This window comes from Adiantum capillus-veneris, chromosome 18 (assembly GCF_014529385.1).
Source record: "Adiantum capillus-veneris isolate H3 chromosome 18, ASM1452938v2, whole genome shotgun sequence".
Taxonomy (NCBI): Eukaryota; Viridiplantae; Streptophyta; class Polypodiopsida; order Polypodiales; family Pteridaceae; genus Adiantum; species Adiantum capillus-veneris.
Window position 1 is genome coordinate 114,925,549 of NC_140948.1, and position 26,097 is coordinate 114,951,645.

The window sequence follows — 26,097 nt, forward strand, 5'->3', positions numbered from 1 at the left end:
GAGCAAAGATTTGGATTCTTTCATGGCACTAGGGGATGGCTTGTTAACAGCTGCAGGCAGGGTATCCACTGGTGTGAGAATGTGTGGGGGAGTTGAACTTGATGGAATGCTAAGACCGAGAGCGGCTCTCTGGGCTCGGGTTAGGACGCCCGATGGCTCCTCTGCCAACTGCGGCGGCTTATTTTGAGGGGTAACCACGTGGGTAGAAGGGGGCGGTTGAGAAACGGTGCTCACTGCTATCAAGTTGAGCTTGGGAAAGGCAAACTCATTCTGGCTGTGACTTGGGTTCGAAGCCGTGGATGCACGAATTTTATGGCAATCCTTACTGTAGTGATCCTTCGTTTCGGGGCAATGACAGCAGGGAGGGGACCCTTCTGGCAGGGGGCATTTGCTTTGGTAATGCCCATATTCCCTACATTTGTAGCACAAAATGGGCCGATTCAAAGGGTGAGTCGAAGTACGAGGTGGTCCTTGCTCCTGGTGCATTGAGTTGGAGGTGGAGGCATAGAAGCTTTGAGGAGATGAGGGAGCATGGGTATTATAAAAGCTCTGAGAGGGAAAAGTGCTTTGCATGCCTTGCATAGGAGGGGCTGTCAGCAAGGGTGGCATATGGTGTGGATGGCCACAGGGAGAAACCATGTTGGATGCAGGTGCTGGCCCTTGCTGAAGAGAAGGACCAAGACTTTGTTGTATTTGCAATCCTTTGAGGTAGTAACATACCTTATCCTCATGTCCAGATTTTTCACAGAAGTGGCAGTAAACCCGAAGGGGGCATTCCTGTGGAGGGTGCCCTGGAGAGCGGCATGAGCTACACCAAACCGTAGCCTTAGTCTCTTGTTGACACTCGAGCTCTTCTAGCTCGCGCTTAATCTGTTCCAATGCCTCGTGATGTGGAGGCTTCTCTTGTCTAAGAGAGAAGGATCTCTCCTCTTGAAGAGCTCGCTGTAACTTTAGGGCTTCCAGTTCCCTGCGTAAAGAAGATAAAGGATCAGAAGGACTGTCCAAAAACACAGAGGGGGTCTCTATGTGAGGGGGGTTGGTGAACAGCTTCCTAGCCCCCTCTATCCGCGTAGCAGCTGCGATGAACTCCTCCAGAGTGGCGTCGGGTCGGAGGACTCTCTCGGAGTTTTTGTTGAGAAGTTTTGGGAAGCGCCTTCTCTACCCACTTCTTCACCATGAATTCACCGGGTTGCTGAGGAAGCTTGGCAACAAGAGACTTGGTCTTAGTCATAAGCTCTGCAAAAGTCTCCTCTGGCTGGAGCACCATGTTGGCTAACTCATCCAACACCTTCTCCTGGTAGTCACCGGGCCTAAAAGCTGCACATAACTGTTGCCTTAAGGCTGCCCAAGTTGCAAAATGGTTCTCTACAAACTGGCTGTACCAGTTGTCTGCTAAGCCATCCAAGGTGGATGGAAAGAGTACCAAGTAAGCATCTTCCCTGTTAAGACCACGACTCCTACAGAGAGATACAAACCTCCTTGCATGGTCGTCAGCATCTTCTGAACAGAGTCCTTTGAATGTAGGGAACTTGATGTTTACCTTAGCCAAAACGCTAGCCAACAGCTCCATGGCCCCTTGCTGAGCCTGTAGCAGAATAGGAGGGAGCTTTACTCGAGAAGGAGATCTGGAAGATGTGGAAGCGGATGAAGGAATGGTTGATGTATGTGGAGGGATAGGTGATGAGGTTGGTGGACTTCTACTCGGTACCAAAGGTCGTCTTCTGTTATAGTACTTCAGAGGGCTCAGTAGTGCGCTTTGACGCTCGACTTATCGCCTTGTATGTGTCATGCAGTGACAACCAATCCAACCAACCTTCGGGCAAGAAAACCTTGAACTGGCTGAAGATTGGTCTAGACTCTACTAGACCAGGCAAGTGACTAGACCAGGCTGACCAAGGACGAGGAGGACTAGACTAGGGTCGAGGAGGTCTAGACAGGGACGAGGACCGGTTGGACCCGGGGCAAAGAGGACTAGACCAGTTGGACCATGCGAGAGGGGAACAGTTGGACCAGGCTATAGGAGAACAGTGCAAGGCAAGGTCGGCGAAGCTAGGCGAAGCTAGATAAACCTAACTAGCTTCAAGATTTGCACCTCCCAGAGTGAGATTTCTGTTGAGATCCCATCGTGGTCGCCAAAATGAGAGCACCTGTAGCGCGAATAATGTGTCGTGCTCTCTACAGTGGGTGGTCCTCAGTGCAATGTGCGTGACAATCTCACTCAAACAAACTGAACAGAAAGGAAACAATAGACATCAACAGAGCTCACAAAGGCACAACAGCAAACCGGAACATATGACTCGACTATCTCCAAGACTGATACAGACTCAGGCGTGGCAGCACACTCAGCTCCAGCCCAGGACTCACAGGTACAATGGGGGTGTCGAGGCTCAGATGTGCAGGGATGGTGAAGAAGTACTCTGTGCATAGACTCACTCTAGACGACTACGTACAAGATAATGCAACTGGCCCAAAACGACTACTCATATGTACCACCATAAAGGGCCACCAACGGCTCATAAATGTCAGCCATGTGGTGACCTGGCCACGATGTCCACTAGACCACTGTCAGTACCCTGCCACTGCCACGTGTCACTCCCAGCTCAGAGGGTCCGTCCAGTGTGAAACAGCCTAGACCAACTGTACTAACTGTGTCATGTGAAAGTGACACTGTAGCCTGCTACAATCTTCTTTTGCATCCACAAGAAAGCAGAAGAAACGTGTATGCTTTGAAGGACTACCCAATTTTTCTTCTTCCTCTTCTTCTGACAGTCCTTCTAGCTCTTCTGACTCGAGCGAGGAGGACAGAAAGAGCAAAAAGCGAAGCAAAAAGCAAAGCTTCGGAAAGGGCAAGAAAAAGGCAAAGAAATTCAGATTTCGTCGAGTTTTTGATAGCTCTATGGAGGAGTCATCCTCTGACAGCTCGGACTTCGATGACCATATGTTTTAAGCAAAAAAGAAGCACTTCTACAGAGCTAACCAATATGACTTCCTTGAAGACAAGAGGAAGAAAGCAAAAGAATTTAAAGAAGGTGGACAGTCGATAAAATTTGAATCCTTTTTTGGGTTCCGAGATGCTCCGAGGGCTTTGGCGTTCATCTAGCAGTTTGACATAGCCTTTTCTGGAGGGCATTACTCAGAGCACTTCAAGATTAGGAGGGTTGCATCTTCTCTTAAAGGAAATGCTCGAACATGGTGGTCCACCCTTCTTGTGAGGAAAGAAGCTCCAGTTAAGTGGTTAAAATTTAAAAGGCTCTTTATTTCTTCTTGGCTGACTCGGAAGTACGAACGGGATATATGAATCGCTTGGAACCATCTTCGGATGACCAAGGGATTTCTCTGGACGCTTATTGCGAGGGGTTTTGGGACTCTTTTCTATCAACCTCTACATTTAAGAAGGTTTCTTTTAAGGAACAGATTGAGCGGTTTTGCTACGGACTCCCTACAGAGATCCGAGACTACTGCCTGGAACAAAAGTCAAATTCTATTCAAGAATTAATGGGTCATGCGAAAAGGGGTTTCTCGATACATTCAGGAAATTTGACTTACCCCACTGATGAGATCTTGACTCAGAGAACAAGACAGACCTTTAACAATGAAAGTAGAAAGAGAAAGAGTTCCCAAGAAAAGAAGGATAAGGATGCCCGACCCCGACCGACTCTTTGAGAAAGAGCTAACTATATCAAAGAGGGGAAGTGTTTTGGTTGCGGGGAACATGGGCACATCTCCGCAAAGTGCCCCAAAAATGCACAACAAGAACAGATTGAAGACAGGCCACAAAGCTCTAGAGCAGCAGAGGAACGTGGTAGAAAAGGCAAGATGAAAGCAGGACTGGTACCAGATTGCATGGGTACTGACCCAAGCCCGATTGATGAAAGTACAGAACTTTGAGCTTGGGGCAAAGTGAAAGATCAAGAAGCCCTGATTTTCTTCGTTGGAGGAGGCAAGGCCAACTTCATTTCACCTGAATTGGCGGGGCGGCTCGAGATTACACCCGACAGGATTGGACCACCAGCAGAGGCAGTTCTAGCGGCACCCGGACGGGACATAGCCATTACACCTGTCATTGGCAAACTTCGGTTGCATTGTCAGGGGTATTTAGGGCATGAGGACTTCTACATCATGCCTTTGGAATGCTGTGACGTCCTCCTAGGAGTCCCTTGGTACCATAAGAACAACGTTGTGGTCGACAATCGGGCAAAGAAAGCAACCTTGACAAATGAAAAGGGCCGAAAAATTGTACTTGATGTAAAACTGAAGGGCGAGCCCGTCCGTATTGTATCAGCTTTGGCCATTTCCAAATTAATAAAATCCTGTCTCTTTGTTTACTCGATCTACTTGAAAGAGTTAAATGATGAACACAGAACGACCATGTCTGAGCTTGACAAAGAACGCCAAGAGTTTCTTTACACACATGCTGATTGTTTCTCTGAGGGCTTGCCAGGCGAGTTGTCCCCATCTCGTCCTGAGGATCATACCATCGATTTGATTCCTGGAAGCACACCACCGAACCGGCCACCTTACCGTGTTAGCCGAGCCTAGAATGAAGAGATCATGAACCAAGTGAAAGACCTAGGAAAGGTTCTTATCCAGTCGAGTACTTCACCCTACTGCTCTTCGCTGTTGTTGGTATTAAAGAAAGACTGATCTTGGAGAATGTGCATTGATTACAGGGCTCTCAATAAAATCAATATCAAGAACATCCAATTCCAAGGATCGATGATATTCTTGACAGACTTCAAGGATCCTCTTGTTTCAGCAGGATTGATTTGAAAAGCAGATACCATTAGATCCGAATCGCTCCGGGAGATGTCTGGAAGACAACCTTTCGGACAAGCTTTGGTCTATATGAATTTTTGGTGATGCCTTTTGGCCTTACCAATGCTCCAGAGACTTTCAATCAAATGATGGATAGGATTTTCTGAGAATATAGATCATTTGTTGAGACTTTCTTTGATGACATTATAGTCTTCTCCAAGGATGAAGCAGAACATCGACACCATCTGCTATAGGTCTTTCAGGCATTGCGAGATCACAAATTAGTAATCAATGCCAAAAAGAGTGAATTTTTCTTGCCCGAGATACACTTTTTGGGACACATCGTCTCAGTTGCAGGAGTACAGATGGATCTGGCCAAGATTGAAAGTATACATGATTGGCTAGATTTGAAGAATGTTCATGAAGCTAGAAGCTTCTTGGGCTTGTGTTCTTACTACTGGCGGCTCATTCGAAAGTTTGCAGAGGTAGCTTCCCCTTTGCACATTCTGACACAAAAAGGAGTCCCTTTCTCGTGGGATGGACAGAGGTGACTGCCTTTCAGACACTCAAAGAGAAATTGACTACCGGACCAGTGTTGACTTTGTCAGACTTGCAAAAGTCATTTGAAGTATATTGTGATGCTTGTGGTCGTAGTCTGGGATCAGTCTTAATGCAAGAAGGCCATGTCATTGCCTATGAAAGGCGATTGTTTTCAAGGCCAGAGTTGACAACACAGATTTATGAGAAAGAGCTTTTGGCAATGATCTATGCTCTTACTTAGTGGCGACATTACCTACTCGGAGCCGATTTTACGGTCTTCACTAATCATCAAAGTTTACGCTACTTGTCATAGAAGCAGCTTTCGAAAAAGCAGATGCGATGGGCTAACATCTTGTCACAGTTTCACTTCCAGATTGTCCATGTTCAAGGACATAAAAACTTGGTGGCAGATGCTTTGTCTTGGAAGCCCCTAGTCTTGGCTATTTCCGCGATTATTCATAGAAGCTTCGAGGACATGGTTGATTAGTCAGCCACAAATCCGGATTTTTCTGATGTATTCACTCGAATATAGAATGGAAAGGTAGTAGCGGGATATTCCATACGGGATGGCTACTTGATGAAGAAAACGATGTTGTGTGTTACACAGCTGTTGAGGGAAAAGGTTTTGACTGAGTCCTATTGTCCACCTTTTACGGGTCATGGCGGCATTGACACCACCTTGAAAGGTGTGGAGTGTCACCAACCAGTGGCAATTCCATTTTTGTTTATTTTCTCTTTCTTTGGGGAATTTCGTTTGTTTTACCTTTTGGAAACACCCCTCTGGAAATCTAACTGCCCTGCATTGCATAGCCAGTGTGGAACTGTTCAGAGAGAGTCCAGGCCTGAGGGCTAAAGAGCACTAAGGTTGGACAAGGACATTGGCTAGCCAAAGCGGGGTCATTGGCTAGCCAAAGCGGAATCCTTTTCTACATAGGCTACATTTCAGTTCTGGGTGTGGCTGCAGTGTACAAAGAGGGTTAGATGACCTAGAAGAATGTAATGGCAGAAACTCCTAAATTTTAGGGACTGCTATTTTTGGATGGCAAAATGTCTTCGCGTCATTACGTGCAGTTTGACATGGGGATCATTTTGTTACTTTGTGGCCAAGTCAACAGAGGCTGCCGGTGAGATATTTTTAGACCTGAGGGTCTAAAGCGGGAAAATGCACAAATGAGTGACACTTGGCACTCTGAGGCCAGTTTACTACTTAAAGAGAAGGCAGAAACGTGATTTTCAACTGTGAGCTTGTTTTTGAGTGCTGTCACAGGTGGGAGAGCTTCAATGGAGTGCTGGCTTACCCTCTATGTACAGTGAGGTGCAGGATGTCATGACCTGCACACCTCTCACTGCTCTCTCTCTCCCCTATTCTTTATGGTTATGCCCCTCTAGTGGGCTTTTCATTTGACCAATGTACAGCTATGTGGGTTCATGTGCGATTGCCGAGGCAAGAGCCTCTTGCACAGGTATTGGATTAGCTAGCGGCTAATCCCCCGCAGGTACAGGTGAATTCGGAGAGGTTTCACGTCAGAAATCTCGTCCGATTCAAAGGGCAAGTAGCCCTACAGGTGCGGGAGCTCGAGGGCTTGCTACGGATGCGACCGGCACGCGAAACGGAGCCCGAAACAGTGAATTACAGCCTGCTGTGTATTTTTGCAGGTTTAGGGTTTTGGCCCTAAACGGACCCTAATACCCCCAGGAGGTTCGGGGACGCGAGGGGACCGTTGTACAGGTGATCTGGCGCATTTTCGGGGCAGAAAACAGAGAATTCAGCGTGCTGTAGATTCTCGCCAGGTTTTGCAAAGTGTCCGTATGGGTCGGGAAAGTCATCTAATGCGTGGGGATACTGACTGTGAAGGGTCCTAGTACAGTTATGCTGCTGAAATCGGGCCAGAACAGAAGAAATTCAGCCCAGATTGTGCGGGGCAGCTTGTAGGGAACCACAACTTTTATTCCCTCTTTTAAAGAATAAAGAAATACCGAAAGGGGCGCCTATTTAGAGGCCAATCTGGTGTCTGACTCGCATACAGATGCATTCTAGCATCTGTATCCCATTCCCCTCTCTTGTGTCATTATAGCACAAATAGAATAGACGACTAATAATGGGTGAAAGCTAAATCAAGGTTTGAAGTAAAGACTATCGCCCTTTTAGAAGTTAACAGGCCGGTTAAATGGTTCCATCGACGGGATTAAATCACTTTTTCCTCAAAAAGTGAGCATTGGTCAGTTTGGGTTAATGACACAGAGAGAGTTTGGGATGACCTTGAAAACACAGAGTTTGAAAGTAGATCGAGTGGATTTACAGGTGAGAAAGGCTACGAGTCTTTCTTTGGATTTACAGGTGAGAAAGGCTACGAGAGTCTTTCTTTGGATATAGGTGAGAAAGGCTACGAGTCTTTCTTTGGATATAGGATGGATGGCAACAAGGAAGAGGGTTCCTCTTTAGAGGATAGACAGCCTATTCCAACTGCACATGAAATTGGCGAGAGTTGAGGCCAAGCAGAGAAAGCTTTGCAGGTTGTTACTGCTGTGACCATGTTCAAGCAATTGATGGAGAATCCAAGATTTATGGAGTTTATACAATCTTCATCAATAGCACATCAAGTTCAAGGCAGTTTTGGCATGCCAGGAACAATGTTTAGTGGTATGCAAGGCATGGTGCCTAACCCCATGTATGCAAACATTGGTTTGCACCCAAGATTTCAGGGCACACAAGGTCAGTTTGGGGTGTCACAAGGCAACTTGGGTATGGCTGGTTTTTCAATCCCATCAATGAATATGACACCTGGACATCAACATGTTACTGGCCAGGGAGTACAGATGGCTCCCACAGGTGTACCCATTATGCAAACTGTCACTTTTGACAGTTTGGAGTCAATGGATAAGCTAAAGCAATACAAAGAAGATGATCAGTGAGTCCATTGACACATTCAATGGCTTTGATGAGAGGACAAAGGTTTTCTCTTTCCTAGAACAGTTTGACAAAGCATTTGTTGGAAGGAGCATTTAAAGTCAGGAAAGCTGCCACTTTTCTGAAAAAGAAAATGCAAGTTAGTGGTGGAATACACTGTTGTTACAAGGACAGACTCCTTCCACTTGGAATGATTTCATACAGGTATCGAATTAGCTAAAGGCTAATTCAAAACAGGTACATGATGATTTAACAAGATTTCTTGCGAGAAATCTCGTGTAAATCAAAGGGCAAGTAGTCCTATTGATGCAGAAGATCAAAGGCTACGAATTGGTGCGATTGGCACGCAAAACAGAGCCCGAAAGAAGAAAATACAGCTTGCTGTATTTTTCTGCAGATTTAGGGTTTTGACCCTATTTGATGCCTTTTTGTCCCAAGAGCTTCGGGGAAGCTAGAGGACAGTAATACAAGTGATCTGGAGCATTTTAGGAGCTAAAAACAGAGAATTCAGCGTGCTGAATTTCCAGGATAGGTTTGCAAAAGTGCTCTATTATGCGTGGATAATCACTTGGATATGTGGATTTTTGGTTGTGAAGGTATCTACTACAGTTATGTTGCCAAAATTGGGTCAAAAAGAGAATTCTCAGCCCAATAAAAGTGACAGCATAAGGGTAGATCACAGGTTAATCTCCAAAGATTAAGATGAAGAGCAGAGAAAGATTGTTTTCGATGCTCAGTATGCAAATTAGTGATATTGCATAAAGGTTGAAATTGCCTGAGAGTTGGAAGATTCACAATGCGTTTCACGTGAGTCTTCTCAGACCCTATGTGGGTGATGTGTCAGAAGATATGCCAGCTGAAGATCACAGCCAGAAGTCGAGGAACTTGACGAGATCTTGGTCCCGGAACAGATTTTGGCAAATAAAGAAAGAAAAGAAAAGGCAAGGTTGCAAGGTGCTGTTTGGGAAAGTTCAAAAGCTATTCACCTCTGGATGTCAAGTGGATGGAAAAAAGTGAACTTGCAGAGTCACTAAAAGTATGGGAACTTAAAACCTTGGTTTGCAACCTACCTTGACCCCTTGAGATTCAGAGCTACAAGGATTGTCAGTGTGACAATGGCTTCTGAAAGAAATGATGTACATGTTACTTACAGTGAGCTCAAATGAAGTGCATGTTACATGAATGTTAAAGCTGTACAGATTGTGAGTTTGGCAATTGCTCTTATGGAATGTCCAAAAGTTTGGTTAGTGCTATAGAAGTGAGTATTTCTTGTCAGTTTGTCAAGGATACAGTAATTGCTTCTATTAAAGGGTACATGTGTAACTGCATTCTTAAACTGTCGGTTTGGGTATGCTCGAAAGTGTTACTGGATCCAACGTGTACTAAAAGACAGTGGCAAAATGTGTCGCTACCATTTTGTCATTGGAAAGTTATGGACTCAAAGCAATGGCAGAGTGTGACGTTTCCACTATGTCATTGGGACAGGGTTCACACCCAGGCAATACATGTGTCAACGAGGTGTTGACTGTGAGCATGTATGTGTCGTACATGTGTCGGCACGGTGTCCGGACACCCGAGTGCTGACTGTAAGCATGTACAACATAGGTGCAAACGAGGACGTTTGAGATTTCAAGAGGGGGGTATGTCACCAGTCAATGGCAATTCCATTTTTGTTTATTTTCTCTTTCTTTGGGGAATTTCGTTTTTTTTACCTTTTGGAAACACCCCTCTAGAAATCTAACTGCCCTGCATTGCATAGCCAGTGTGGAACTGTTCAGAGAGAGTCCAGGCCTGAGGGCTAAAGAGCACTAAGGTTGGACAAGGACTATGGTTAGCCAAAGTGGGGTCATTGGCTAGCCAAAGCGGAATCCTTTGCCACATAGGCTACATTTCAGTTGTGGGTGTGGCTGCAGTGTACAAAGAGGGTCAGATGACCTAGAAGAATGTAATGGCAGAAACTCCTAAATTTTAGGGACTGCTATTTTTGGATGGCAAAATGTCTTCGCGTCATTACGTGCAGTTTGACATGGGGATCATTTTGTTACTCTGTGGCTAAGTCAACAGAGGCTGCAGGTGAGATATTTTTAGACCCGAGGGTCTAAAGCGGAAAAATGCAGAAATGAGTGACACTTGGCACTCTGAGGCCAGTTTACTACTTAAAGAGAAGGCAAAAACGTGATTTTCAACTGTGAGCTTGTTTTTGAGTGCTGTCACAGGTGGGAGAGCTTCAATGGAGCGCTGGCTTACCCTCTATGTACAGTGAGGTGCAAGATGTCATGACCTGCACACCTCTCACTGCTCTCTCTCTCTCCCCTATTCTTTATGGTTATGCCCCTCTAGTGGGCTTTTCATTTGATCAATGTACAGCTATGTGGGTTCATGCGCGATTGCCGAGGCAAGAGCCTCTTGCACAGGTATTGGATTAGCTAGCGGCTAATCCCCCGCAGGTACAGGTGAATTCAGAGAGGTTTCACGTCAGAAATCTCGTCCGATTCAAAGGGCAAGTAGCCCTACAGGTGCGGGAGCTCGAGGGCTTGCTACGGATGCGACCGGCACACGAAACGGAGCCCGAAACAGTGAATTATAGCCTGCTGTGTATTTTTGCAGGTTTAGGGTTTTGGCCCTAAACGGACCCTAATATCCCCAGGAGGTTCGGGGACGCGAGGGGACCGCTGTACAGGTGATCTGGCGCATTTTCGGGGCAGAAAACAGAGAATTCAGTGTGCTGCAGATTCTCGCCAGGTTTTGCAAAGTGTCCGTATGCGTCGGGAAAGTCATCTAATGCGTGGGGATACTGACTGTGAAGGGTCCTAGTACAGTTATGTTGCCGAAATCGGGCCAGAATAGAAGAAATTCAGCCCAGATTGTGCGGGGCATCCTGTAGGGAACCACAGCTTTTATTCCCTCTTTTAAAGAATAAAGAAATACCGAAAGGGGCGCCTATTTAGGGGCCAACCTGGTGTCTGACTCGCATACAGATGCATTCTAGCATTTGTATCCCATTCCCCTCTCTTGTGTCATTATAGCATAGATAGAATAGACGACTAATAATGGGTGAAAGCTAAATCAAGGTTTGAAGTAAAGTCTACCGCCCTTTTAGAAGTTAACAGGGCGGCTACATGGAGCGTTACTTCTTTTGGGCCTAGACTCAAGAAAGATGTGGACGACTTCGTACGCAGTTGTTTAGTATGCCAGAAGGTCAAGTTTGATAGGCATAAGGCACATGGATTGTTAGAGCCTTTACCCATTCCCACCCGCCCTTGGGAAAGTATTGCAATGGATTTCATTTTTGATCTCCCGAAGACACAGAGTGGGCATGATGGCATTTGGATTGTCTTCGACAAATTTAGCAAGCAAGCTCACTTCATTCCAGTGAAGAAACAGTCAAGCCGGATCATTTAGCGAGACTGTTCATTGCATAGATTTTCAGACTACATGGCATGCGTGAGACAATAGTCTCCGATAGAGATCCTTGATTCACGAGTTTGTTTTGGAGGGCTATTTGGGAGAACATTGGCACACGGTTGCAGTTCTCATCATCATTCCACCCGCAGACAGATGGGAATCTGAGTACATCTCCGATCAGAAGACTCAATGGGAATTTTTTTTGCCCTTGGTGGAATTGCCTACAATAACACGATCCACTCTTCGACGGGGAAGGCGCCATTTGAGATCATTGAAGGTGCTCCGAAGGTTCCACCCTTCCTTAACACTAAAGATAAGATTTTTGAAGCCGACCAATACATGAGGGACTTGGACACTGCATTTGCCAAGGTCCGGGAGGCTTTAGCGAAACCTCAAGAACATCATAAAAAGGCAGCAAATTGACATCGACGAGATTTGAAATTAAAGGAAGATGATTGGGTGCTCTTACGTTTTGAGAAGGCACGCCTAAGAAAGTAAAAGGGAAAGGAGCGGCTTTTTCCAAAGCTTAGCATGCGGTATTATGGTCCTTTCCAGATAAAAGAAAAGATAAATGATGTCTCCTTTAGACTCGAGGTGCCCGATACTTGGAAGATTCACAATGCATTTCATGTGAGTCTATTGAAGCCTTTTAAAGGCGATGTGCCTGATGATGGGGAGCCTGATGAGCAACCTGAAGTGGAGGAAAGCGAGGAAATACTCTTTCCTGAATTTTGAACAAATTTTGGCACACAAGGATAGAAAGATAAAAGGTAAAGTGATTAGGCAGTTCTTGGTTAAATTCATCAACTACCTTGCATTGGATGCGAAGTGGATGGTGGAGGACCTAGTAGATACTCCTCAGATTTTGGAACTTTACCTTGAAGCATTCGGTTTAGCATAGTCTACTCCAATAGAACCCTGAATTCAGCGAGGGTGAATCTAATGCAGCGGGTTTGCACAAGAGGGGAGTCACTCCGCTCCTTTGTCAACAGATTACCCCGATTTTGAATAGAGTCACTGATGTCCCCTTTGGGTTTCAGGGATACTAATGGGCCGAGTAGTATTCTGTTGTATGACTCTATGATAGGAATTCCCGAAAATGAATATGATTGATTTGTACTTGACTTGTTTGAGTGCAGGAACTGAAAGACGAAATCACTGTAGCATTTCGGTCTCATAAATCTCTATAGACATGATTGCAATAAGGATTAGTTAATCGGGCATCAGTGAGGTCCGGAATGGATCTAGATCGGTTACTAAATACGTTGCCGATGGTCATGATCTAAGATTTAGAATGAATTGTCAGTGATTTGTCATGTGTTGTCGTGTGATGTCAAGTGATGTCCTGTGATGTCTTGTGTTGTGATTGTCGTTTTGTGCAAGTGCTAGATGTGTCGTGTCTAGTGCGTCGGTACTAACAGTCAGTGTCTACTAAGACAGTTTATGGCCTCTGTCTGTTTCGTAGGCGTAATCGAGGATGATTACAATTCTTTCAAGAGGGGGGCATGTCACAAACTGGTGATGTGGGAGACCCCCGGACACACATACATGGCTGATTGTACGGAATCCCGTGAAATGCGTTGACATGCTGACGTGGCAGGCCGTACGGACAATAGTATGAACTCTCCGCGTTTTGCTGTGCCAGCTTTTGGAGATGACTGCTTTTGGCAGTTTTGAAGACGAGTTGCTTTTAAAATTTAGAAGATTTTGAGTTTGAGTTTTTGGGGCTCTGCTTTTGGCATCCCATGTAATCTTTATAAGTGGCCTTAGGGGCTCACTTCTGAGAGCATCTGGACGCAGAGACTGAGAGTGAGCACCCGCGGGCTCTTTGTACTTTCCACACAGATTAATATAAAAAATAAATACCGAAAGGGGCGCTAGTCTTTGGGACCAATACCTCTTGGCACAGAACTACGCCGGGCCGTGTCGTCTCTTGTGAACTGTTTTGAAGTAAATCTCTGCTGTGTCGCGGTAGAATCTTGACTTGGGGTGTCCAAGTTTGTTACAGAGATCATTTGGCTACATGGTCGAAGTAACAGTCGAATGTGACCACATCATGCTGGGATACGTTCTGAACTTCTCTTATGTATTCATGGAGTCTCTAAAGCTACATCATTACATTATTCAGGCACCAACCTTTTTTGGCAAGTTTTTAAATCTTTCAGCCTCAGACAATCTAATCTATTTGTAAGCTATGTGGGAAGGATAGGCTTTCTTTTATGTTGCTCCATGTGCCACTTGCATTCACCAAATAAATGTTCTAATATAGTTAAGGGGAAGAAAGAATAGGGTTGTAAGGAATTTTGTGTCAACAGTAATCAGAGTGCTTGCTGATACTATTTTTGACATGTATAGCAAATTTTTATAATGATTGCTTTTGTTGACGTGATGCTACATAAAATTTACAATTATTTAAAAAATTCTTTGACAGTAAGGTGGACAAGAGTATCAGATTTGCATCTCAGGATGGAATGGTTTACACAGATGAAGCGGCTTCAAGTCAACAAACACTGGAAGACAGGAATTTGCAAAGTATGGATAAACCATGGGACTCTCATGAGGATCTTGATCGGGGTTTTGAGTCAGATAAGGAGGAAAAGTCAAGCAGGAATCCTAACAGAGGTGCTCATGAAAGAAAAATTGTAAAGTCTCTTTCAGAGAGTTTACTATCACCGACATTCACCAGCCTAGCCAAAAGTCAGGCAAATCAGCAGATCGAAAATCCTAAGGAATCCCGGAGAGCCAAGCAACTATCTGAACGAGCGGTAAAGCCAATTTCTAAAGGTTACACTTATGTTTGAGATTTGGATTTGGTAGTTATTGTGTTGCATATTTTGAAGGGCAGAAGGCAGTTTATATGAGGCTTTATGGAGAGTTTCTGCGGCAAAAACAGCGAATTGAGGAAGAAAAGCGCTGGTGTCAGGAGCAGTACAAGCAGAGGATTGAGAGGGACAAGCCTATGTTCTCAAAGGTACTCAGTTAAGAATCATCTGTTACTTTGAATGGCGTAGAATGAAGTTTTTGATGTATAATAAATTGGACTCTATCTATTATTTTATCCAGTTTTCCTGCTGATCATTAGGTGGTAGGCTGGTAGCTGCATAAAAGTATGTAGGTTCCTTGCTGTTGGTTGCAGCTTGTCACCATGCGGGGTGTTTCTCCTTGCATATAACGCTACACACATACACATGTACATACTTACATGCCCAGCAAACTAGATTTCCCTATCAAGAGGGTACATTATGCAAAAGAAAAGGGAGACCCTCCCATGATCCACAGTATATGTACAAAGGCTAGATCAAAGAGTGGGAGGGAGGAAGACCCACATAGGTGGGCTGTAATGCTAGTGGCTATCATGGTCCACTGTGAAGCAGGGTCCAAGTGGCCACATCTAAATAAATGGCTGACGTTCTCTCTCAGCCCTGTCGAAGCTGCCATGTATGCTATCATACAGTCCTTTGAATGTGAATCAGCTTCAGCCAGAAAGCGTGCAGTGTCATTGCGGGAGGCTCCGGTCTACCTTCGGATACTCGGGCCCACCATGCAAACCATAAACCAAGCTTACTGAGAGCTCCCATCTGCAGTCTCTCTCCTGTGTCCAAACTGTAGCCGAGAACTCAGGCACCAGATACTACTGCAGATGTGCTGCTTAAACCCTGATCCCCAGGTTTCTGTAGTCTCTCTCATAGCCCAGTGCTCGCCCTAGGCTAGCTGACCATGCTGCAGCCTCCCTACGTGAACATCATGTTTGAGAGAATGGAGGTCATCAGCAGATCAGAGTCATTTCTGCTGTGGCCATGCACAGTCCTATAGGCAGCATCTTTGGGTCTCCTCAAGGCGCCCATATCCAAGGCAAGGCGCCCTGAGGAGACCCAAAGATTTGGAAAAAAGCCTCTCCTTTCCCTTTTTCTTTCTCAGGCGTGCCTTCTCAAAACGTAAGAGCACCTAATCATTCTCCTTCAATTGCAAATCGCGATGATGGTGATCTGTTGCCTTTTTTTGTCTTTCCTGAGATTTCTGCAAAGCCTCGCGGACCTTGGCAAAAGCTGTGTCCAAGTCGTGCGTGTACTCATCAGCTTCAAAAATCGTGCTTAGGAAGGGTGGAACCTAGCAACACCTTCAATGATCTCAAATGGCGCCTTCCCCGTCGAAGAGTGTATCGTGTTGCTGTAGGCAAATTCCACCAAAGGTAAGTACTTTTCCCATTGAGTCTTCTGATCCGAGATATAAGACTTCAATAAATCTAAAACCACTGAATTGGCAATCTCAGATTGCCCGTCAGTCTATGGCGGGTGGAAAGATGACGAAAACTGCAACTGCGTGCCAATGTTCTCCCAAATTGCCGACCCGTAATAGGCGGACAGTGGCATTTAATCATAACCTTCTCCCTCAATGGCTGTGTAACGCACAACATGGTCTTCTTCATCAAGTAGCCATCCCAAATGGAATATCCCGCTACTGTCTCCCCATACCGTATCCGTGTGTAAATGTGTGCAAAATCTGTATCTATGGCATACTGATCGACCATATCCTCGAAGCTCCTATGATGTATCGCGGAAATAGCCAGAACCAACGGCTTCCGAGACAAAGCATCTACCACCAAATTCTTCTGTCCCTGCACATGGACAATCTGGAAGTGAAACTGTGACAAGATGTTTGCCCAACGCATCTGCTTTTTCGATAGTTGCTTCTGTGACAAGAAGTAGCGCAAACTCTATCTTGGCCGGATCCATCTGCACTCCTGCTGCTGATACAATGTGTCTTGAAAAGTGTATCTCTAGTAGGAAAAATTTACTTTTCTCTGCATTAATCACCAACTTGTGATCTCGTAATGCCTAAAAGACTTGAAGCAGATGTTCTCTATGTTCTGCCTCATTCTTGGAGAAAACAATGATGTCATCAAAGAAAGTGCCAACAAATAGTCTATACTCTCAAAAAATCTTGTCCATCATCCGGTTAAATGTCACAGGAGCATTGGTTAAGCCAAAAGGCATCACCAAAAACTCAAATAACCCAAAAGTCATCCGAAAGGCTGTTTTGTAGACATCTCCCGGCGCGATTCGGATCTGATAATATCCACTTTTCAAGTCGATCCTGCCAAAGCACGAGGATCCCTGAAGTCGGTCAAGTGTATCATCGATTCTAGGAATCGGAAATCTGTTCTTGATGGTGATTTTGTTGAGAGCTCTATGATTGATGCACATTCTCCAAGATCCGTCTTTCTTCAAAACCAACAACACAGGAGAGCAGTACGGTGAAGTACTTAGGCTGGACAAGACCCTTTTCCAAGAGGTCTTTCACTTGGTTCATAATTTCTTCGTTCTGGGCTCGGCTCACACGGTAAGGTGGCTGGTTTGGTGGTGTGCTTCCAGGTATCAAATCAATGGTATGATCTTCAGGACGAGCGGCTGGTAACTCGCCTGGCAAGCCCTCTAAGAAGCAATTGCCATGAGTGTGGAGAAAACCTTGGCGTTCTTTATCAAGTTCATACATGTTTGTCCTATCCTCATCATTCAACTCTTTCAAAAAGATCGAGTAAACATACAGACTGGATTTTATTAATTTTGAAATGGCCGAAGCCGATACAATAGGGACGGACTCACCCTTAAGTTTTGCATCGAGTACAATGGTTCTGCCCTTCTCTGTGGTCAAAGTTGCTTTCCTCGCTCGATAGTCGATCACGGCGTTGTTCTTGTGGTACCAGGGAATTCCCAAGAGAACATCACAACCTTCCAAAGGCATTATATAGAAGTCCTCATGCCCCAAATACCCCTGACAATGCAACCGAAGTTTGCCAATGACAGGTGTAATGGCTACGTCTTTGGAATGTTCAAGATAATCAGTAGTAAATTCAATAAACATGGGGAGCTTAAAAGCCCACTTATTGTTTGACTTAGTAACACACCATTTTGTTGTTTTGATCTCTAGTGCTTCTAGTATGCTTGACAAATGCTAGCCTTTATCATGGCTGAGTATACCCAACACCTGCGGAGGGTGATAGAAAATCAGCTCGTAGGTTTTGTAGAGTACCTACACCCTTTCTCGGGCATTGACGACATGAGTAGGAATGTCTTAGTTGTTGTCCAAGCTATGCATGACAACGGTTAATCTTATTCTTCTTGTTTGGACAAGCAACGAAGTTGAGGTCACATATTGTCAAGTTTGGATCTTTGTACTTCTTTTGTTATTTGCAGCCTCTTCTTAGTAGGTTTGTAGTAGTATTCATTTTTGGATTTCGTAATTAGCTTACGTTAGGACTTAAGAATTGTTCCTTTAGAAGTTGTTGTGTGAAGTTTGATTTCTACGATTAAGTTTTTAAGATGTCTTATCCTTTTTTGTTTAAAGTTGAGTACTTCTTTGAAGTTTTAGCCAAGTAAGCTGCACCAACTTATTTTGCGCATGCCTTTTCTATAAACATTTTTAAGCTAATATTGTTTTGTTTATCTAGTTTTGTTTCTTATCAATTAAAGTGATTTAGTTTTTTTTTAAAAATTTTCTTGTGTCCTTTGCTTTATAAGTTTTATGAGTGCTTTATTCCCTCTTATAATTCGTGAGTTCAGACTATTCTGAACTTATGAAGGTATATGTGTTTGTGTTGGAGGTTGTCCTAACCCCGAAAACTCACTTAAAAAGGGCAATGTCTGCTTGAGAAGAGTACCGGCACAGATTTGCGGGTTTCAAGGAAGTATTTCTGGCAGCACTGGTACTGCACGAGCCTTATTGAGGAGTTCTTTTGAGACTTCTCAACTACTGTGGGATAGTAGGTGTCAACAGGAGGGTGACAATAGTTTATCATTTATGGCTGCTTGCATGTAAAGGAACTGCAGTTGGAACTTGGTGGTGGGCTGGCGTGTGGGAATGTGTGTTGTAACTTCTGCAGGATGATTCTTGCACCGTGGTATCTTTTTCGCTACCACCTCCAAGCGAGAGTTGTAACCATTGTTACATTTGACAGTTTGTTTTTGATAAGTTTTCTGTATGTTCTGATTATCTGTAGACCGCTGAATAGATTTTTGATTTGGAAAGCATCAATTTTCAACAGAAAACAAGAAGAATTATGCGACTTCGCGGCAGGGCAGCCAAACAATTCCGTAACTATGGTGAATTGCTTTATAGAGAGGGCCTCAACAAGGAAGAAGAGAGGCAAAGGCTGATTGATAAAAAAATGCAAGAAGACGAAGACAAAGAACTGAGACTTTTAACGTTAAAACCAGAAATCAGGTAGCTGTTTCTTGAACTTAGTCATCAATTCAGTTGTTTGTGGAACAAAAGCTCTTGATTGCTTGGATGTATTCCTGATTTCAGTCTTTTTATTCTTTCATATCACATTCCTGGTTAGTAAATTGGCTAAGCAAATCAAACGAGAGGATATTCCAGTTTGGGATAGGCTTTTATATGAGAAACCACGGCATGATCTTCAAGGATTGCGTCAGGAGGTAGTATATTTAATTGCTGTGCTTGGTACATTTCAGAGCCTTACTTGTTGGTTGGCAATTTGTTCTGGGTCAGGTTTGGGAAGCAAAATTTATGGAGTGCACTTTCAGACCACGAGTTAATCAGCGGCCTCCAGAAGAAGAAGATTTATTGCATAGTCGTTTTGATCAGCTTTTCTGGGATGCTGAAAATCGCAGAAGACGTCAAGCTAAATATGGTCAATGGTATCCTGAAGGGTAAGCTTCTGCCTCGATAATGTCTGTGCTCTTATTGAACTTTTATTCTGTTAGTTCTAGTGGCATGCATGTACTATTAGGTAGGAGGACACCCTGGTCTGAGGCTGTTTCCCTCGTTGAAGCCATTCTCATGTAATTGTTTGCAGAGTTACCTTTCGTCCTAGTATAAATAGACACCATAAGGGTTCAGGGATGGTTGATGACCATGGACATTATCACGAGGGAAATGTTTTTGAAAGACTTATGCAGTATGCGGTAAAGTTAACAGAGAAAAAGAAAAGAATTCAGAGTAATCAAGAAAGCTGCTCAAAGCCAGTGGACTTGTCTACGGGTCAGGTGCTATTCAAACCACAAACAGGGCGAAAACCTCTTTGTGAGGCAAGAGTCTTGACTTAAGAACTCAAATTTAATGTTAACACTTATAGATGTCACCTATGTGACACAAGTCAATGTTATGAGGCTGATTCTTTTGGTTGATGAAGAGATCGCACTGTTTCAATTTTATCAGGCTGCTTTACTACGCTTGTGAAAAATATAATCAATCAATCAGGATTTTTTTGGGCCAGATTAAAGCCATCAATGACTAGTATGTTAATATTTCCTCTTTTCTATGTGAGCATTGAAAAGCAAGCAAACAGATATATATGGGACGACCACTAGGGTAGAATTAAGGTGCTGGTCTGATGGCCCGGAAAGAAAATGGAAGGTGTAGATTGCGGTGAAACTTTGTCCGATCCCCTTCTCATTCAAAACTCTTCCTGAAGGCTACCTTATGAATTGTGCCCATTCCCTTGCCAGGTTGCTCAGGAAATATAACACTGCTAAAGTGACCTTGATGGTTGAAAGATTGAGGGTGATGGCCTGCATTGTCCCATCTATTGCCCCCATATGTCTGCGGTCTTAATGCTAATCAGCGGTGGTAAGTTATGGCAGTTTATCTTAAAAACTTTGTTTTCGTTACATGAATGTCTAATGCACCCTACTGCGATGGCCCTGAATTTGTTTTCTGCATTATATCTAAAACTTATGATTCGATGCTAAACAACAGGACATGGTTTACAAAATACGCATAGGGATATTTAAGACACAGATGCACTCTTGGTTGTATGTAATGACTACTTAGACCTTGTAGATTGTGAATGTAACATGATTCAGTGCTGAGACTTTCTGATGTAAGGCTTTGGCAATAGCTTATGTTTGTCATTTACGTATATGGAGGTCCAGTTCTAACTTCTATTCCGTCATCCTTTTTTCGAAGGAAGAGATGTGTGATTATTCTGCAAAAGATAGCGAAAGCGCTTTGAATGCATCAATGTAAATGTTTAATACACGGGAAGAATTGTGGGTAGGAGCAACAATGGAGGGGCCTATTCCCATTGAACTGTATGTAATCTAACAAAAGATGGGCTGCCTGGTAGGAGTATCTAAGAATCCCTCTTGAGCTCAAAGGAAGGGTTGGAAGATTGCTCTCCTTTTTTCGTTGTATGGATGATCTGGCACCAGGTTTTACCATGGATCTGCTAATGAGCAGGTTTTACCATGGATCTGCTAATGAGTAGGTTTTACCATGGATCTGCTAATGAGCAGAAGAATTCTGACAAGATGCAACTGGGCATCCAGTAAGACTAGTAAAAGTGCTTGTGAAATTATTGTTGCAGAGGAAACAAGCCAATAATCAGCATAAAAATGTAGCAAGCTGGGCGGTCATAAAGTTGAGTAACGAGGCTCTGTGGGGGTTGCCATATGGAGTAGGATCAGGGTGGCATGTGGTGAGCTATATTCAGAGGATGAGGGTTAATAACTGGGAGTGTGGTAAGTGGAAGGTTACACAAAAGAGTTCAGAAACAGTTCAGGTGAATGTGCCTGTACTGCAGCATCTGTTTCCATTTGAGATTTGATGTTTCTTATGATGCAGAGAAATGCAGCTGCTTTGCCGATTGGTGACTTTCTTTATCAGCAAAAGTTCGAACTTGAAAACAAGAAAAAGACACTGGCTGCTAGAGACTTGAAAGAGTTGAAAGAACTTGCAAATGGGCATTATGTGGGACAAAGATCTCAACAATTACTGAACCGTGCCAAAGAACGCAGGCTTCATAAAATATTCCAATATCTTGATAAAGACCAGGTATCCAGAAGCACCGTTTTTCTGTTTAAGTCTTCCTGCGGAACCACCTGTATCAGGACGTGTGTTGCTAGTCCACCGTCAAGTCTTACAACTTGAGTCGCCTTGCAATGCATTCTATAGTGAAACCCTTTCTTATTTCACTGAGGCAATATGGAAGGCTCCCCAATCTCTACTTGCTTTATTATGTTCTGCCACAACATTTTGATAATTTTGATGAATAAACTAAGTTTTTTGGGCAATCAACAGTTACACAATAGACGTGTTGCTTTGTAGGCTTTCAACTGACTAAGCATTCATGATCACGCTCAGGATGGTTTTGTGGACATTGATCCAGCAGAGCTGACACAGCTGCCAAAGGAGGTGATAGCAGGTGCCTCTGAAGTCAAGCATTTGGGAACCCAAAATAAAAAGCATGTCACCTTTTCCGAGTTTCTGGACTTGTTAAGTCATGTTCAGGTTGGAAATGCTTTTTAGCACAATCTTCATAGACAAGTAGGGATCTAATCGCATTTTTAATGTTTAATTGTTTTATAAAAGTTGCAGAAGAAAGCAAGTCCAACCCCTTTTTTTGATCTCCGATGCACCAAAAAATCTCATCTTGACAGTGAGAAATTCAGTTTTCAATTCAAAATGGATCAAAATTCCCGCAGTTTGGCCAATAGAAAGAGGAGATTCAGGTTTTCCAATTCAACTTGCAACATATTTTTTAAGAAATCAAGAAACAAAAAAGACATATCAAATAAGTTCTATCCTATGGTGCCTTTTGAGTGAAGCTCTCTCCCACAACTTCTCAGGAGGCTTAGTCAGATAGCTTAGGTGTGCACCTGTGCCTACCAATACTTTAAGGTGTCAATCGTCTGCTTAGATAATGTTTTGTGAAAAGTTAAAAATATAATTCTCACTTTAATACAGAGGCACACTTACTCTGATAGTATGGCTGACAAATGAAAAAGGATTTTAGTATACAATTTAGAGTTTTGGGGTGTCTTTGCATGAAATAAAAGTCGTATGTGAAACTCCAGAAAATAAGAAGTTAACCCTGGCCTGGAGCATGAAAACTATCTACAGCTACCACAACGTTGGTGGTCTCGAGAGATACAACTTCAAAATATTCAACAATTCATTGAAACTTGTGCCCAATATTTTTGCACAAGTTATGCAATGTAAGACGCTTTGTAGATGATCTTTTTGTCCCTGACGTTCCTTCTTTTCAAGATTTTATGTACTTGAATTCGAGTTCGGTAGGCGGAGGAATTTATCCCAAGGAGTTTTGTGAACTTAAGTGTACCACAAATAGTGATTGTTGTGCCTTTTTAGAACTTAAGATTTTTCAGACTCCCTTGGGATTAGAAGTAGATATCTATGATAAGCGCCTTGAACCAGAATATGCCAATCTAAAAATCATCCGCATGCCTCACATTTCTTCGAACATTTCTCTTTTAGCTAAGTACGGTGTCATTTGCTCTCAACTATTTAGATTTTCTCGTCTTTGTTCTAGTAAATCTACTTTTGTTGTTCAATCTTGCCATCTTATTTCTTTACTAGTTGAAAAAGGATACTCATTCAAAAGAATCATGAAAAAAGTTCGTTCATTTTTGCATCGTAGTAAGTTTATTTTTAGTTTCTTCCTTTGGAATGTTCAAGATAATCAGTAGTAAATTCAATAGAAGTGGGGAGCTAAAAAGCCCACTTATTGTTTGACTTAATAACACCTTATGTTGTTGTTTTGATCTTTAGCGCTTCTAGTATTTTCACTATAGCTTGACAATTGCTAGCCTTTATCATGGCTGAGTATGCCTATCACCTCCGGAGTGTGATAGAAACTCAGCTCGTTGGTTTTGTAGAGTACGTTCAAAGCATGAATGACCTCTATATAAACATGCACCTACTCTTGGGCACTGACGACGTGAGTAGGGATGTCATAGCTGTTGTCCAAGCTATGCATGATAAAGGTGATAATCTTATTCTTCCTGTTTGGACAAGCAGTGAAGTTGAGATCACATATTGTCAAGTTTGGTTCTTTGCTCTTCGTAGGTTTGTAGTAGTATTCATTTTTCGATTTCATATTTAGCTTACCTGAGGACTTAAGAACGAGTTCCGTTATAAGTTGTTGTGTGAAGTTTGATTTCTAGGATTAAGTTTTTAAGATGTCTTATCCTTTTTTTGCTTAAAGTTGAGTACTTGTTTTAAGCCAAGTAAGTTGCGTCAACTTATTTTACACATGCCTTTTCTAAAAACATTTTTAAGTTAATAATGTTTTGTTTTATCTAGTTTTGTTTCGAAGCAAACAACGTGATTTAGTTAGTTTGTTTGTTTGTTTGTTTGTTTTTGTTTTTCTTTTCTTTTCGTGCATCCCTTGCTTTTATAGTTTTATGAGTGCTTTATTCCCTCTTATAATTCGTGAGTTCAGACTATCATGAACTTATGAAGGTATATATAAAGATTTTGTGGTGAGTATTGGGATGAATAGATAAAGGTAGGCCAATTCTTGCATGGAGCCTTGTAGCTTTTCAGCATGCAAAAGGCAATTTTGACAACATAAGTCTTGGGTATGGAACTCTCCAGCTTTAGAGCTTTAGAGAGACTCTTGCAATTATAGTTAGGTTTCCGGGGATGCTCCTAAAGGGGCGGGTTGGGAGGACCACACCATCAGTTTGAGGGTGATTCCACATCAGGCTTTGCCATTTGGTGTAGGATCCCCCTAGTTATCTTTCTTTCCTGGGCATGGATTATGTGAAGAGCAAAAATTAGGCAGCCATGCAAGGGGAACATGGTCACCATGAAACGCGTTTTGGGGGGTCCGAACAGGTGAAATGTTTCAGGCCTTGAAACGTTTTGTTGACTAAGTGAAACACATGCCGTTTCACTAACAAGCTAGGTTTTAGGGCCTATCAAAATCCATATATGCACGTTTCGGTTTCAGTGTGCTCTTAACATCAGACTGAAACGATTCGTGGTGACGCTGAAGGGGAACAAAATATGGACATTGAGACACATGAGGAGCCCCGAGGAGGGTACATATCGGAGGTGGAGAAAGAGCAGACGAGAAGCAGACACAGACATTTTAGGCAGACAAGGATACCTAGATGGAGCATCGTTCAAGAACCAGAGCACGAGCGCATGATTGAGAAAATATGATGATAGGGGCAGATGCTTTCTGTATGCGTGAGACTGGTGTTTAATGGTACAACTGCTCAAAAAGTAAGCACTTCTTCTTGTTCTCATTTGTACTTTTCTTTGCATGTGCAGCTCAAGGCATCAATGGTACAAGATGCTTTTGCTTGACCGAGCAAAATGGCAAGCCAAAGTTGAATCCTTGAGGAAAGAAAAGCAGAAGCAAGAGTTGGCTGAATGCACATTCCGACCTTCAATTCACTCTGTTAACTCTCGTGGTCATCTTGGGGTATGCCAAAAGATTTTAGCTTCTGCTGCTGTTGCTACTTGTGTACAAAAGATTTCCGTTGTTCGATATTTTCTTGTGGAGGTTTGTAATGGTTTAAAGTTTGGCTCTCACCTTCAATTACAGCTCCCAGACTCGACTGACAGCAATTTGAACAACCGAGAAGAGCCTCAAAATGGAGATATAGTCGAAAAGGAGTTGCGTGAAGTGCATGGGTTCATCTTTCAGGAGGCTGCTGTCCAAAAGCCTGGTAATGAGTTGTGATAGCTGAGCTATTGTCTTTTATCGAGTTTCTGACCATTGAAAATATGAATTGATTGCTAGCCATAATGCAAGCATTCCATATGATAATGGGTTATTTCTTGCTTTCTAAGCATGCTTCGTAATCAGCTTTTTTTTCTTAATGTGAATTGCTGTTGTTGGTATTTGTTTTTGAACAGGATTGGCGGAACATTCCGGTGGGGAGTCTCCTCTAGGGTTGCTCCAATCTTTCAAAAACATTGTTAGAAACTCTGTACAAAATAACGGAGAGACTAAAATTGAAGATAAGTTGCGTTCTCAAGTCACCATCATGGCTTAATGGTGTAAATGTATGATCCGTCGTGCTCAGGTCGTCTTCTTGTATTGTATTCAAAGTGGGGAAGTTGAATGTCCCATAAGTGTAATCTGGTGTAGCAGTGGTATGCGACTCTCTCTCACTCTCTCTCTCTCTCTCTCTCTCTCTCTCTCTCGTTTGGCTTGCCCATGCCAAAGGCCTTACTGTTTGCTTATGTTTGAAGATAGATAATGATGGTTTGAAGTGGTGATCCTTTAAAATGCTTGTTGGTTTCTTTAGTGCTAAATCAATGCTGATCATTAGCCATTAAACGTTAAACATTAAACAAAGGCAAACACATATCATATACATTTTGTGACCTCATATGTCTTTTTGGTTCATAAGGGCCAAGATGCATTTTCCACCAAAAAGACATAATGACTAATTAAGATATGCTTCATTTGTGGTTAATACAACCAATGTAATGTTTGTTTTTCTAAATTGTAACCAACAACTTTTGGAGTTGTTGCTCATGCAAAAAAGCGGAAGCTAAGCAATAATATGGTTCTCTTGTCAAGACTCCTATGTAGTGATAGATTATAATGCTTTAGTGGGACGTCTGCTTAGCACATACACAACACGTATAACAACTTAAAGACAAAATGCAAGTGGCGAAGGTTTACTTTTCACCATACATTGTGCTACCTCATAAGTGATCCATTTTCCTCTCAACAATGCCATTGTTTTGAGGTGTACGCG

The 26,097-nt window shown here is 43.1% G+C and overlaps 1 protein-coding gene across 6 annotated transcripts in view; it reads left to right on the top strand.

The window, feature by feature from the left end:
* The window catches only part of LOC147436244 (uncharacterized), a 64,929-nt gene extending 39,438 nt beyond the window's left edge, over positions 1 to 25,491 (top strand). For 4 of the 6 annotated variants that reach the window (XM_086489165.1, XM_086489163.1, XM_086489169.1 and 1 more), the window contains 12 exons: positions 14,040 to 14,373; positions 14,454 to 14,579; positions 18,651 to 18,829; positions 18,948 to 19,044; positions 19,118 to 19,278; positions 19,425 to 19,656; positions 21,194 to 21,403; positions 21,713 to 21,859; positions 21,941 to 22,080; positions 24,653 to 24,806; positions 24,930 to 25,053; positions 25,244 to 25,491. In XM_086489165.1, coding sequence (XP_086345291.1) covers positions 14,040 to 14,373; positions 14,454 to 14,579; positions 18,651 to 18,829; positions 18,948 to 19,044; positions 19,118 to 19,278; positions 19,425 to 19,656; positions 21,194 to 21,403; positions 21,713 to 21,859; positions 21,941 to 22,080; positions 24,653 to 24,806; positions 24,930 to 25,053; positions 25,244 to 25,383 — 2,044 coding nt within the window. In that variant the 3' untranslated portion in view covers positions 25,384 to 25,491. The remainder of the gene's footprint in view (positions 1 to 14,039; positions 14,374 to 14,453; positions 14,580 to 18,650; positions 18,830 to 18,947; positions 19,045 to 19,117; positions 19,279 to 19,424; positions 19,657 to 21,193; positions 21,404 to 21,712; positions 21,860 to 21,940; positions 22,081 to 24,652; positions 24,807 to 24,929; positions 25,054 to 25,243) is intronic. The other 2 variants (XM_086489166.1, XM_086489168.1) reach the window with 2 other exon arrangements.
* The last annotated feature ends 606 nt before the right edge of the window (positions 25,492 to 26,097 follow it).